The 14,738-nt window shown below is 40.6% G+C and overlaps 1 protein-coding gene across 5 annotated transcripts in view; it reads right to left on the reverse strand.

The window, feature by feature from the left end:
- The window catches only part of QKI (QKI, KH domain containing RNA binding), a 165,447-nt gene that overhangs the window by 18,470 nt on the left and 132,239 nt on the right, over nucleotides 1–14,738 (reverse strand). For all 5 annotated transcript variants that reach the window (XM_089530066.1, XM_089530065.1, XM_089530063.1 and 2 more), the window contains exon 5: nucleotides 10,135–10,222. In XM_089530066.1, the coding sequence (XP_089386192.1) occupies nucleotides 10,135–10,222 (88 nt within the window). The remainder of the gene's footprint in view (nucleotides 1–10,134; nucleotides 10,223–14,738) is intronic.

Raw genomic sequence — 14,738 nt, forward strand, 5'->3', positions numbered from 1 at the left:
TTACAGACTGCCAAAATAAAGCTGCTTCGGGTCTCTTTGGAGGTATCTATTTAAATGATGCATGCATCCTAAGAATCTGGAAGCTGCACCATAAGCTGCACTCCAGTGCTTAGGAATGGAGTGTGGCTTTGGTGCAACCTCCGGACTCTTAGGACCCATGCATCATTTAAATAGCATACCTCCAAAGAGACCCGAAGCAGCTTTATTTTGGCAGTCTGTAACAGGCCATAGTCACAGACTGAGTGGGTAGTAACCAAAATCACTGGCACCTTCTTGTCCTAAGCTGTCAAAAACCCCAAATCACTTAAAATTTTTACCATAAAGTTTTTAGAAAGTTTTTATCTTGTCAGCTGCCTTGGGCCCCTTTATGGGAGAAAGGCAGCATAATGAAGTCACAATATTAAAAAAAAAATCCGTAAGGACTAATGTATAGATGTTTCAGGACTGGCCTCATATTCCTACTCCTTCTCTTTATGTCACATACAAAATACATCTTACAAACACATTCACATAGAAACATACAACATGAAACAGGGTGCCATTTGGGCACATTCTTTTGTACAAATCGCCATTTAGAAAGATCTACAGATGTCAAAAGCAACTGGAACATAAAGTGCAGTCACTTCATCTGAAATGAGTATGAAAAAGCCTCAGCCATCTGATTCATTCCCTACAGAAAACAGTAGTCCTTAACCATCTAGTTTATTATATGTTGATTTGCCTCACCAAGAAAAGAAAAATGCCTCTATATCTACAGCATTACCAAGCTGATTTACAAAGGTATACAGTAGGTGACCTAAACTGCCAATTTTCTTTCTCACAAGTCTCCAATAAACTGCAAAAATTGGGAGATTTCCTGCCATTTGTCATGATAATGACACTGAAAAAAACTTCATCTCTGTAAGTCACAAATCTATTAAAGTTGAAAGATCCTACCAGACATGTATGATATCCTAGGACAACCTCTATGGCTTATTTCCAAAATATGCAGCCACATCATTGAACAGCTGATAAGAGTCTCATCCGAAACAGATGGGCCAAAAAGTGGGTCTTCCAGACGCTTTGGTAGTGTGGTGTGCAGACAACACATACACCTGACACAGCTGGAAGCTGCTTTGGGGCCGCCTAGGTTGGCCCGAGACTGCTGGCAAAAGAAGCATTGAAAAGCTGCCGTTTGCCAGCAGCCTGTCTGGAACCACAGCAGCGGCCCACTTTAAAAGCAGGCAGACCAGTCACAGTGGTCCTCAGCCAATCAAAGCTACCAGTCTGCTTCACCCGTCATATTTTCTTCTCAAAGCTTAAGATATCAAGAGTTTGTTCCCAAAAGACAGAAACTCTGGAGTGCTCCAGAGCAGACTGGTCTACAGAACTACGTCAAGCTCACTGCCTTTTCTTCAGTCTATATCTAATTTTCCAATACCCAAAGTTTTGGGGCCAATCAGGCAGAAAAATAAATCAGTGGCAAAGTGAATTATAGATCAGTTTTTGGTATCATACATTTAGAAACTTGTTGTTAGTGTTATTTCAAGCAGGGGGCTAATGTATGAAAGAAATGCACAGACACAGACTGGACAGACATGTCACTATTCATAATGTTTTAGATCTGGTTGCCACTTCTTCCCATGCTACATTCCACTGGGACATGGTATAGAACTCAAAAAAGCTTGCACATCTCGTTAGGCTACATGTAGCCAGATCATAAACAATACATACTTCCACTGCCACAGTTGGTCCCAAGAAAAGTTAGGAGAATAAACTGTGCCAAGACTGAGTACAGATAAGTTTCTGACATTTCAAAGATGACACCCAACAACAGATGGAATGTCTGAGCAAAGATTGGATTTATGGTTCTGATAAACTGGCACTGTGTCCTTTAAGGGAGAGTATTAACCAGGCCACAGTAGACTTGTCTATAAGCTCAAGTGTCAACATCTGTAAAAAGCATGTGTGATTGACTAGCAATTCTCCTTAGAACGCAGGAGAAAAAAGGCACACAACATTTTGGAAAAAAGACATTCTCTTCTGGTAAAGGACCAAATCCAGATTGGGGTTTGATCTTGGTGCTGTAAAGCCCTCCTCTGCTCTACTCATACTGGCATGAAAGAAGGGAAGATAATAGCTGGTTACCGCTGTAGTGTGATTTTCTGAGCTACTAGAAACAAGACAGCAGACACCATGCTAATATTACATGGATTGTTTTACTATAAAATGCTATGCCTAGATAAATTTTAAACAGTATGCCTTCTATAAGCCAGGTTTTTAGTATCCTGATCAGAATTTTATCTTTGTACCAGCTGCAGAACTGGAGATACAAAGCAGAAAAAAAAATTATAGCTGAATCATTGTTATTATTCCCCCTCTCTGCTATTATAGCAAAATCTGTGCTATATCATGTGGTAGCAGTGGCTACTTTTGTAGCACAGTTGGCACATGCGGTGAAATAAATACAGACACGTGAACAGAGCTGCTACAAAATGAAGAACCTTAGCCAACCTCATGGATTATGGAGAATGCTGACACATTATGAAGTAGCCTAATGAATTACACTGTTGGCCCATTTTGACTGTTGCTGTCAGCTTTAACAGTGAAGTCAGGCTTAGCTCCATGGTGTTAGGCCAGCTTTGGAAATAAGCTAATAAAATCTTTATAAAATGTTACTATCCTGCTTTAAGGGCTGAAGAGATGGATAATTCAGGAGAGAAACCAAACAGAATGGTGAAGGAGATGTCTCCCCTCCATCAGCCTTTCTGATTGGTTAAAAAAAAGACTACTGTATATACTCATGTATAAATCTAGAAATTTAGGTCAAAAAATTGACCCCAAAAACCTAACTTGACTTGTCCATGGGTCAATGTAAGTATTGTACTGTATCTTAATTTTAACTTAAAAGAAGGAACCATTTCCTTGTGAAAAGCAAGAGCATAATATGTGAAGCAGTCATCCCCTTCTACTCACTCATCCATCCAGTCTTGAGACTAAGCACAAAGAGTTATGTCTGCTGGATTTTTGTAAGTTCTTTAACATTGTTTTGCTTTGCTTCATCTTTTAAGACTCTTTGCTATATGCCCCTAAATGTTACCCTCGACTTATCCACGGGTCATAGCAAAATCCATTATTTTGACCCCCAAACTTGCCCTTGACTTTTACATGAGGTCGACTTATAGTCAAGTATATACGGTAGTAAAAAATCTCCTGTATCCAGTACAGAAATGTAGCAGATTGCCAACTGGAGACTTCCATACTTCCCCCAGTATGCCTTTCACTCAACCTTATGTAATCATGAAAAACAACCACTTTGAGCAAAAAGTCTTTTCAAGTCTAGTTTCTCAATTTCTTTTTCCTCAGAGTTTCAGGGAATCATATGTAAAGCCCTCAGAATGGAAAGAACAGGCTCTACCACTGAGCTACAGTCTCGCTTGAAGAGAAAATGCTGCTCCTGCTTCAAACCATGTTATCAGTATTTGTATCTCTATCAAAATACATAATCAGCTAATGCCAAGTCTCAAGTATTCATTCTGCTCTACCAACACTATAATAAGCTTAAAACATTTTAAATATAACCAGGAAGAACACTATGCTGATAGGAGTACATGATTTTCACTGTCTCGTATCACCAGAGGCAGAATGAAGCCTTTCTTTTAGTGTGTTCCTTTATCTTCTTACATAACAGAATGGTTTCTAGTCTTCCTTAAAGGAAAAAGTAAAACACTCTACTTGACAATTCTACTATAGTGATGGCATGACAACTGCTCGCAATAATGCTGGCAGCCCTTGATTTCACTAGTTCAATTTTACCAAATGTCTTAGAAGAGTGCCAAGGACTCAGCAAGGCCAGCCTGCAACAAAACCTGTTACTGCACTCCATTTCTGGTCAAGTCAGATCGAGGCCACCTATCTGGCAGTGGAGCATCTGAGGACCAGCATTATCCTTGACAGGCAACTGATGTGTGTGCCATTAGACCTCACAAACAAATCTGAACAAGGCAAGAAAACATTTCCCTCATGAAGGGAAGGCACTCTATACAGTATGTGCTCATTGGTGTACAGGAGCATGCTTAGGCTATGAGAAAAATATTAAAATCATTTTAAAAAGTAGGTTGACTATCATGTTCAAAAACCAAAGTAAGATCATCTAAAAAAACAGTTCCCAATCACTATGCCATAAAGAAATAGTGCCCAGGCCACAGTGCACCATAAACAGATATTTAATGACAATAGTAAGCTGTTGAATACAAAATCTTCTAATAATTCCAGAAATTAGTACATAATAATCAAGTGTAATCCATATGATTTTATTTTAATGTTTCAGTATAGCATTTAGTATGTTGTTTTAATTAATTTAGCTTAAATATAAGTGTGTGTGTATACATGTATATCTTCTTTTTTTTCTTTTCTCTAAATTTTAATGTTAATTGTGAAGTAGAATTACTCTAGGGCAAGAAACCCTAGAGGGCAATATGGTTGGAACTGACAGCGACTCTGTTGATGCCCTGACTAACATCTGGGATAAAGATCTCTCCAGGGCTATACACAGTATCGCTGCCAAGCATCCTTTCCGGCCTGCTTCCAATAAGCAACCCTGGTACACGGAAGATCTCAGGGAAAGGAAGCGGGCCGTGCAATGACTAGAGCGTAACTGGCGAAGACACCAGCACTTAGCCAACAAGACACTCCTTGAGTCTTTTTTGAAGGCTTACGGAGTGGCAATAAGTGCAGCAAAACATTCGTTTTATGCTGCACGTATTGTGTCCACGGAGTCGCGTCCGGCAGAGCTGTTCAGGGTAGTGAGGGAGCTGACACAACTGCCCCCCTCCCTGAACCCTATTTTAGAACCATTGAAAGCCTGCTGTGACGAATTTAACAACTTCTTCACGGATAAAATCTCTCGGCCGAGGGCTGATCTCAACGCCAGTATTTCTCCAGATCCTGTAAGAGAGGCTTCCAGAGCTTCCATGGACTCCATTAAACTGGATCACTTTGAGTTTGTGAGCACCGAGGAAGTGGACAAGATTTTCCGAAGTGTTAGGAAGACAAAATGCTCTCTCGATCCCTGTCCTTCATGGCTGGCGGCCCAGGGGGGAACGGCGGTAACTTCTATGTTACGCCGTATAATTAATTCATCTTTCAGGGAGGGGCATTTTCCATCTAGCTTAAAATCTGCAGTAGTAAAACCTCTGCTAAAAAAGCCCTCCCTGGACCCCCTGATTCGGAATAATTATCGGCCTGTGTCGCTGCTGCCTTTTTTGGGAAAGGTGATCGAGAGAGCAATTGCTTTCCAGCTTCAAGGGATCTTGGAAGAAACAGATTTTCTAGACCCATTTCAAACTGGCTTTTGGGCGGGCTATGGAGTTGAGACTGCCATGGTCGCCTTGGTCGATGATCTCCGTCTGGGCATGGACAGGGGAAGCGTGTCCCTGTTAGTGCTTTTGGACATCTCAGCAGCTTTTGATACCATTGACCATGGTATCCTTCTGGAACGCCTGGGGGAATTAGGTATCGGAGGCACTGCGCTCCAGTGGTTCCGTTCCTACCTCTCGGGTAGATTCCAGATGGTGCAGCTGGGGGACTCCTGCTCTGATAAGAGGGAACTTACATCTGGTGTCCCTCAAGGAGCCATTCTGTCCCCCATGCTATTCAACATTTACATGAAACCGCTGGGAGAGATCATCCGGAAACACGGGGCGCAGTGTTATCAGTACGCTGATGACATCCAAATATGCTTCTCTGTGTCTCCGACTGATGCAGTGACTAGGGATGGCATCTCTCCTCTAAATGCCTGCTTGTAGTCAGTAATGGGCTGGATGAGGAAAAACAAACTCAATTTGAATCCAGAGAAAACGGAAGTACTTGTGATAGGCTCTCCTGGTCCGGGTGGTGAAATTTGTCCACCTGTCCTGAATGGGGTCACGCTCCCTCTGAAGGACTCAGTTCACAGTTTGGGGGTGCTTTTGGACTCGTCGCTCCAGTTGACTTCTCAAGTGGATGCGGCGGTCAGAAGCACCTGTTACCAGCTTCAGCTGATACGCCAGCTGCGACCCTACCTAGACCGGGGGGACCTTGAAACAGTGGTACATGCTCTGGTAACCTCTCGGTTGGATTTCTGCAATGCGCTGTACATGGGGAACCCTTGTACCAAACTCGGAAGCTTCAGATAGTGCAGAATATGGCAGCTAGGTTGGTCACTGGATGCTCCAGGACCGACCATATAACACCAATTTTGCAAGATCTCCATTGGCTGCCTGTTCGCTTCCAGGCACAATACAAGGTGTTGGTTATAACCTATAAAGCCCTAAATGGCTTGGGCCCAGGGTACTTGGAGGACCGCCTCTCCCCATATAATCCGCCCCGCACACTCAGGTCAGTCGGGAAGAATTTGCTGAGGATCCCGACAACGAGATATGTGTCAACCTCGCAAAGGGCCTTTTCCATCTCGGCCCCTAGGATCTGGAACACCCTTCCCGACGAGCTCCGCTCCATCACCTCCCTGGATCTCTTTAAAAAGAGACTCAAGACCTTCTTGTTTCAGTAAGCCTTCCCCGATGTCCCTTGAGATCATGTGACTCCCCCCTATATGTATTGTATTATTGACCGTATTCAGCTGGCTTGGTTTTGATGTGATGGTTTTAATTTGTACAATTGGGATGTTTTTATTAAAAGTTTTATTTATGTATTGCAATTTTTATTCTGTATTCTGTATTTTGTTATTGCAATTTTTATTTGTACACCGCTTTGATCATTGCGGAAAAGTGGTTTAAAAATAACTTATTATTATTATTATTAGATTGTTTGCATTAAAACCAATAAAGTTGTGTGTGTGTGTGTGTGTGTGTGTGTGTGTGTAAAAACGGGATGGGGTGGGGTTGGATGGATGGACAAGTTTTCACTCTGTGAACTTTTAATAAAGCTGTATTTTAAATACAGTACATACATTTGGAACCTCCAAAGCACTTGGTATTCCTGATCAAAGGCTAAGAACAATTTTTGATCCCATTAATATACTAGAAAGCCTTACTTTTCTGGATCATCTGTATATCAAAGCTGATAAAATGAACTAATCTGTTTGCATTATGTCCTTTTTAGGTTTGTTATGTGAGATAACTGATCAATTACTGATCAGGGTGACTATTCTTATCCTCAAAGTACCAAGCATTTGCTTTATTAATCATGTTTCAAACATGACTGAAATCTTAACTAGTTAGCAAGAGCTAGGCTTTTAGTTTGAATAGAACCCTGAATACACACAGTTCATGAAAACATGCTGAACAAAACTAAGAACTGGCGGTGGAGTGAGGTGGGGTGGGGGAGATCATGATGTAAATAATAGGAATTCTTGAAGTATTGTGATAATTTTCTACAGTTGATGGACAGTGCATGTGCTCAGGTTGTCCTCTCACTTACTCTAGTAGATAGGGCTTAGGTGATCTGAAACGTAAGTAACCCATCTATGGGAGCAAGAACCTGCCAGTTTCAGTGTGTCTGGTCTACAGTTGGTCTGAGGTTGTTTTGTCTTGTACCCATCATTCTTGTCAGTTAAAGGGGAAGACAGTTCTAGAAGGGCGGATAGAACGGTGTTGAGTATGTTAAATTGGTCTCATCCAACCCTTCTTGGAAGAAAAAGTCTCTTGAGTGGATAGTATCTCTTCCATAAACAGATCAAAGTGAACTTATCATGGTAACCCCTACACTCCTTTTGCCAAAGGTGGAAAGTATCGTTGGGTGGGATATCCAGAATCTGGAGTGGGTCCATCACTGTGCTAGACTCTTCTCTGCAACTACTAGTTGATATACCTACCCCTCGAAACACTGTGTCAGAAAATGCAAATATGCTTATAATGGTGACCTGATCAATGTACCAAGGACCATATGGCTGCTTATGTCTGATACAGGGAAGTCCAACTTGTAGTGACGGATGGATTACCATACTGAGATGACCACTTGGCCACTCCATTAATGTCTAGTAGGGCAGTGTTAGTGATGAAGGCAGCTGATGTTGTCTCACCTCTTGTAGAATGAGTCCCTATCCATTTAAACACACCAAAGTCAGATCCCTTACAACACAAGGATATGCACTTTATCAAGCTAGGATTACTTTGCATGCCACTAGCCTGACTGGTAAAAAAATTGTTGCAATTAAACTTTGTCTTAACTGCACTGCCCTTAACTGCCACTGCACATCTGGGATATGCCATTCCTTTTGTATATATATGTGGATGGTATAAACAGAGTGATGGAAGGAACACTTAGATAATTTATGAAATGAAAGATGGAATATGCAGAGTTCCTTTATGATGGAAAGGGTACTACCATTTGTATAGAGTGTGCACTAATACAATTGCAAAGAAAAACAGTAGTTTTAGAATAGAAACTTGAGTGCCACCGTGTTCAGTGGTGAGAGTTTGAAGGGTATTGTGTAAATCCAACAGATTCTGTGTGAGGCCTTTCTTTCCTGTGTTTGCTGGTCTGGGGGTTCCCAATATGAATTGAATAGGTAGCCATCCTTCCACAGAATGGTAATCTGGATAGCAGCAGCCACCACAGAAAGTTCAAGTATAGAAAGGAAAAGAAGATGCAGAAGGAAATGTGATCTGATTTTCTCCAGTGATATGGTGACCTAGCGTCAAATTGTCCACAGCTTGGGCTCGGTCCTCAAGGACGGTTCTCTCACTCCCCAGGCCACCCTGTTGCTTGCGGTAGAAAGGTCATACACAGCTCTGGACATATATTGTAAACCTTGCCTTGCTTATCAGAAAGGTGGGGAGCATCTGAATCCAGCATTTGTACCCTTTTTCTTTCTTGAGTTGCATTCCTCAGCCAATGAAGCTCAGACATTAGAAAGTGAATCTGCAGCTTCTGCTTGCAATTCTTCAGGATGCAGCAGGGACTCAGTTGAATTTAAGGTAGTGAGGTAGCCACACATAATATGTTTTAGTTATCTTAAGCATGTTTTTAACAAACAAACAAACAGATATTTACAGATACCAGATGGTATTAAACTATGAGGATCTTCCATTCCTCTAGATACTAATTCCACAGTCAGAACTCACACAAGCAGCCTCTGCCTACATGGCTATCATCTAGGAATGACCATATAACACCGGTCTTGAAGTCCCTGCACTGGCTGCCTATTAGTTTCCGGGCAAAGTACAAGGTGTTGGTGATTACCTTTAAAGCCCTACATGGCTTGGGCCCAGAGTACTTGGAACGCCTTCTTTCCTATTGTCCGTCCCGCACACTAAGGTCCTCTGGAAGAAATCTACTACAGCCAAAAAAAATCTAGGCTAACATCAGTTTCCCAGAGGGCCTTTTCTATTACTGCTCCAAAACTATGGAACGACCTGCTAGAGGAGATCCGTCATATTTCCACTCTGACACTTTTAAGAAAGCACTTAAGACGGATCTCTTCCGGCAGGCCTTTCCAACTTAGTCACACTCCCCAGATATAGAGATATATGTCCCCTCATCTGTCTATTCTTCCCCGCCTATCTTTCTGCCTATTTTTTGATTAATTTTTTTATACTATTACTGTTTAATTCTCTTTTAGTATTGGGAATGGGGGGGCAGGTCTAGGGTTTGATTTTTTTAAAAAACTCTATTGTAATTTGATGTATTTTACTGTTGTAACCCGCCTGGATTCTTCGTGATTGGGCAGGCTAGAAATAAATCTTTATTATTATTGTTGTTGTATAGAATGTAACACAGTTATTCAGAAGTCACTCAAATGGAGAAAATTCTCCTCAAAAGACCAGAAAATAGGAACCTTCATTAAGGCAAGATAAGATATGCACAGAAAACATGTATAATTCCTCCACTTTCATTAACAGAGTCTGCTAACTCTGAATGATACCATCACACTTTAAGTGCTCTAGTGTCACAATGCCACACCTGCTATGAATTATGAACTGGAAACACACATGCTTTGGAAAGTAAGGCAGGACAAGTGAAGCACATCTATAGAAGATACTCTGTATGGGCAGCAACAAACTACAACAGCCACAAAATGTCAAAGTAAATGAAGGACCATTGGCTACATTCAGAATTCAGACTGTATTTTGTCTACTCTATTTGGTATACAAGAACAACAAGCAACTTATAAGCATCCTCACATGCAGAAGATCACAGTTCTGTAGTACTTACGTGATTTGATATTGGCGTCTCTATAAGTGCCATTGAGAATTGCAAGTTCCATCAACTGCATCTTTTTAAGGCTATCTTCTCCCTCTGCCTGCATAAATGAAGCAGATTATTAGAATCATAGTTTACAATATTAGCATAGCTGAAAAGAGCTTAACACATTCTAAACAAAATATGAAATGGGAACATATTTGCATAATGGAAACATCCTCTGATTCCGCTCTACTCTCATGACATTTGTCCCAAATTCAAGAAAGTGTTCTTCTCAACTCTCTTTAATGAATGCTTCCCTATCTTATATACACTAATGCTTCCAATAACACAGAACTGTATCAAATGGAAGTTCAATGCAGGCTGTTGTTTCACACCACTATAAAGTGAGCAATAAGTGCATGCTCTATCCCTGTTTGTTCCACATGGAATGTCTGGAAAGGTGCTGCAATCATGCAGACGTCCATGATACTGGGAGCTTTGATAAGCCACAATTCCCAATTAACTGTGTTCAACTGCAAACAGCTACAGCTCCTTTGCAAATTTTCCCAACAACACAAAGGGGTTGGAAATAAAAGAAGCAACAGTAAGAGCATACATCCCAACTCTCTCTATACAATTTAAAAATAGAATGCCTCTTGCACAAAATGCTCTCTTCCATACTTTCTGTTACAAGAATCTGAAAAGGGAAACATTATGACCAGCCTTGTCAAAGTCTGCAAAGTAGGAGCTGAATCTGGCTTCCATTTGTGAAAGCAAGCAACAGATACTGATGGCATATTTGGAAAAATGTCACAGAAATCTACAGGCTCATCTTTTCAAAGTTACTATTCATGTCCATGTGTAGCCATTTGGAATTTACATGTCACAGGCAGCTGCTTTAACTTTAATATGCACACTTCTATACACATGTGCTATACATTATTTGGTCATGTTAACAGATCTCAAAATTACAAATAATCAGCTGTATACGTTTGTGCTTGTATTCATTTTGAAGATGTATTGAAGGCGAAATGTCAACTTGTATTCTGCATGATAACTTTATGGGTATTGAAACTAAGCAAATAGGAATGTTTTGCTTAAAATGTCCTCATATTTGCAATACACTTCCAGTCCCAGATTTAGCCGTAGGAAAAGATGAAATAGCCTACCACAGTAACAGATAATTCTACTCATATCAGGGCTCTGAATCAATTTAAATGGCTTGGGCCCAGGATACCTGAAGGACCGCCTCTCCCCATACATTCCGCCCCGCACCCTCAGAACATCTGGGCAGCAATTACTTAGGGTTCCCGGGGCGAGGTTTGTCTCCACCACCAGGAGGACATTTTCCATCGCCGCCCCGGCCCTTTGGAACATGCTGCCCATAGAGCTCCGCTCAGCTACCTCCCTGGCCCAATTTAGACGGGATTTAAAGACCTTCCTGTTTGGAATTGCATTCCCTGACTAAGGTCTTTTAGGCCTCCTTCCGCCGCACTGGCAACGGGATTGGCTAACCTGGGGCCTTTTGTTTTTATGTTTTATGTAATTGCTGTATGATTTTAATGTTTATTGTTGGTTGTATTTTTAATTGCTGTAAACCGCCCTGATCTGATGGAAGGGCGGTATATAAATAAAAATTTTATTATTTATTATTATTAAATTTTATTTTGCATATTTTTAGGCTACATAGCTCAGCATTCACTGATGCTCAAATCTCATTTTACACAGTTCCCAAATCTCTTTTTGAACTTCATAGCTTTAGCAATCCAGTCACTTCTAACAAGATAATGTTTGGAGGTTTATTATTTATTTATTTATTTTGTTTTGTTTTTACTGCACAAGGACAGCAACTTTTCCCTGTTATCTTCACTATTAAACTCATGAATTTTGTATCGCTCTCTTATGATTTTTCTACTCAGAGACTTGTATCAAATGGTACAAAAACACACTATAAGTGGGCCCTCCACATTCACTGGGGTTGGGGCACATGACCTCCATGAAAGTGGAAAACCTGCAAATAGAAAAACACTGTTTTTTAACCTAAGATACCACCTCTCTAGGAAACTCTAGGTACTCCAGTGTAACTCTTTGGTCAACATCTGCCAAAAGTTGACCATAGAATCATGCTGAAGGACCTACAAATGCCCAGAGAAGTGTTTTCTCTAGTAATGTCTAGATCCTCCAGCACAACTTTATGGTCAATTTCCAGCAGAATTTCTCTGGAGGACCGAGGGATTCTTAGAGTGAACATATTAATTAAATCCGCAAATAATGAAAACCACTTAAGTCAACGCTGCAAATGTGGAGGGTTGACTGTATAATTTTATTTATTTATTACAACTTACAATTACCTAATGTCCATACAATGTCTTAAAGTTCAGATATCTCTATGGCATTGTCATCTACTGTAAGCAATGAGTACAAAAGAACAATGAAGATTTTCTAAAAGACTACCTGATATTAAGGAATCAAATCATGTTCTGAGAGGAAGCTGCTTTAAACAACTATCTATAAGGTCTGTAAGCATCATTTTTATTATTCAGTTTAAATTAACATAACTGGCTTAAGCCTTACACCTGACATAAATGAGAACGACTCAAAGCTTCTTGTTGAATTCAATAATGTTTTACTGTATGAACTATATACCAACATGTGCTATAAACACACTCACAGAGATTTACTAGAAAATTATTCTCACAACTATAATTCTCCATAGCAATAGCCAATGTTTCAGCCAGATATTCATATCTGCAACATTAAAAAAAAAATAGAAGTCTCTGTGCTAAGAGTCTGTTGCCTGTTACAAGTCTCCAGTACTAAGATTTTAGAGCTTATTTATACATTTTTCTTCTTCTCTCTGGTATCAGATTTATTGAAATAATGCTGATGGTTCTCCTCAAAACCCATTGAAGAAATATTGTTGTGCACAGGAAGATCCAACAGACTTTGCTGCTTACTATAAACCACAGGCCAGTCTAACAGCTTTCAACCAATATTCAGTAACTGTAGCTATGTTAACTTCAAGCATGACATTTTCATATGTGGATTTATCCATTTATTTCTTTAAAATATCTGCACCCTGACGAAGTAGACTGAAATCTATAAAAGCTCATGCTCCTAACTTCCTTATTTCAGTTAGTCTCAAAGGTGCTACAAAATCACTAGTATTTACAGGCTCCTAAAAACCCACTGGGTGACCATGGGCAAGTCACACTCTCTCAGCCTCAGAGGATGGCAATGGCAAACCCACTCTAAAGAAACTTGCCAAGAAAACCCTATGATAGGATGGACTTAGGGTCACCATAAGTCAAAAATGATTTGGGGGCACACAACGACGACAACAAAATTCATTTCTGGCCTTAATTCAAAGTGCCAGTGTTAAACTTCGAAGTTTGAAATCAGCACCTGTTCCTGTAGATTCATACCCAAGCCTTGAAATGCAGATCTACAGTATGATAAAACCATTACTAATAAACCCATAATTAAAGCAAGCAGACTTCAGTTTAAGTATCCCTCCACCCAAAAAAAGCAATGTTGTAAAAAGGGACTAAAGGGGTTGTCTGCATGGACCAAAAGGTCTGGCTTCACCCCTTGCTTCATGTCATCTAGTTTAAACAACACAGGCCAAAACTCCCTGGGCAGAATCAGATCCAAGTCTGCCTGCCCAGGCACAGTCTGACCCCAGAGTCTTTACCACAATGATAAAATATCCCTGGTTTTGCACCGAGTTTCTAAGAAATTCTGTGGCAAAACAAGCCATTCAGACAATCTCCTTGCCTGTGCTCCTTACTTTGCTGGCTATTAATCCAATCAAAAAGCCCCCCAGTTACCCCATCCGACATGGAAACAAGGCGTCTGGCCATGTGGGTGTAGCCAGGTGCCCCATTTCTGCATCAGACAGGGCAAATGGGGGGGGGGGGACTTCTCAGTTGGCTCAATGGCTAGCAAAGGTAAGGAACTGTGCTCTGGTCCCAGGTTGGCATGGGAACGCATGTGTGAATACCTGACCCAGCCCCGTGCCGACCCAGGGATCAACCAGGGTAAGCACCGAAGCCAGGAAAGCATGGGCTTGGCCCTTGTTTTCCTGGCCTGGAAAAAATAGAGAACAATTGAGAAGTGCTCAGCCATGCTCAAAGACTTCCCTAAAAAGCTATGTTTTAAGGAGGCAGTGAAAAGAACATGCCCATGGAAGCAGGCAGACTATTATGTCAGTACTTCAATCATTCTATTATGTCAGTACCTCAACCAAAAGGTAAACGAACAGTACATTAGAACCACAATAAACTGTTTCCAAGTTGAGTGGATTTGAGTGTGCAATTTCAAAGTTTTCTCTTTCTATTTGGTGGGAATGTTTGACATACAACACTCGAACTTAATAACCATCATAATGATTACCATTTGTTTATGCATTTATTTATGTATGAATTTATCTGTTTATTATTGTACTTATATCCCACCTTTCTCCTTAAATGGGACGATGCATGAGAAGTACAAAGTAAACAGAATTTAAGATCAAAAGACAGAAACCTCATATATATAGTAGATATTCCTATGGCAAACTCTTATCAAAATTGTGTAAAAATGAGACTTTTTTTTTTAAGGAAACAAAACAAAAAAGAAGTGCTACTCAAGAT

Source organism: Sceloporus occidentalis, unplaced genomic scaffold (genome assembly GCF_023333645.1).
Source record: "Sceloporus occidentalis isolate IW3139 unplaced genomic scaffold, rSceOcc1.0.p SCAF_6, whole genome shotgun sequence".
Classification (NCBI taxonomy): domain Eukaryota; kingdom Metazoa; phylum Chordata; class Lepidosauria; order Squamata; family Phrynosomatidae; genus Sceloporus; species Sceloporus occidentalis.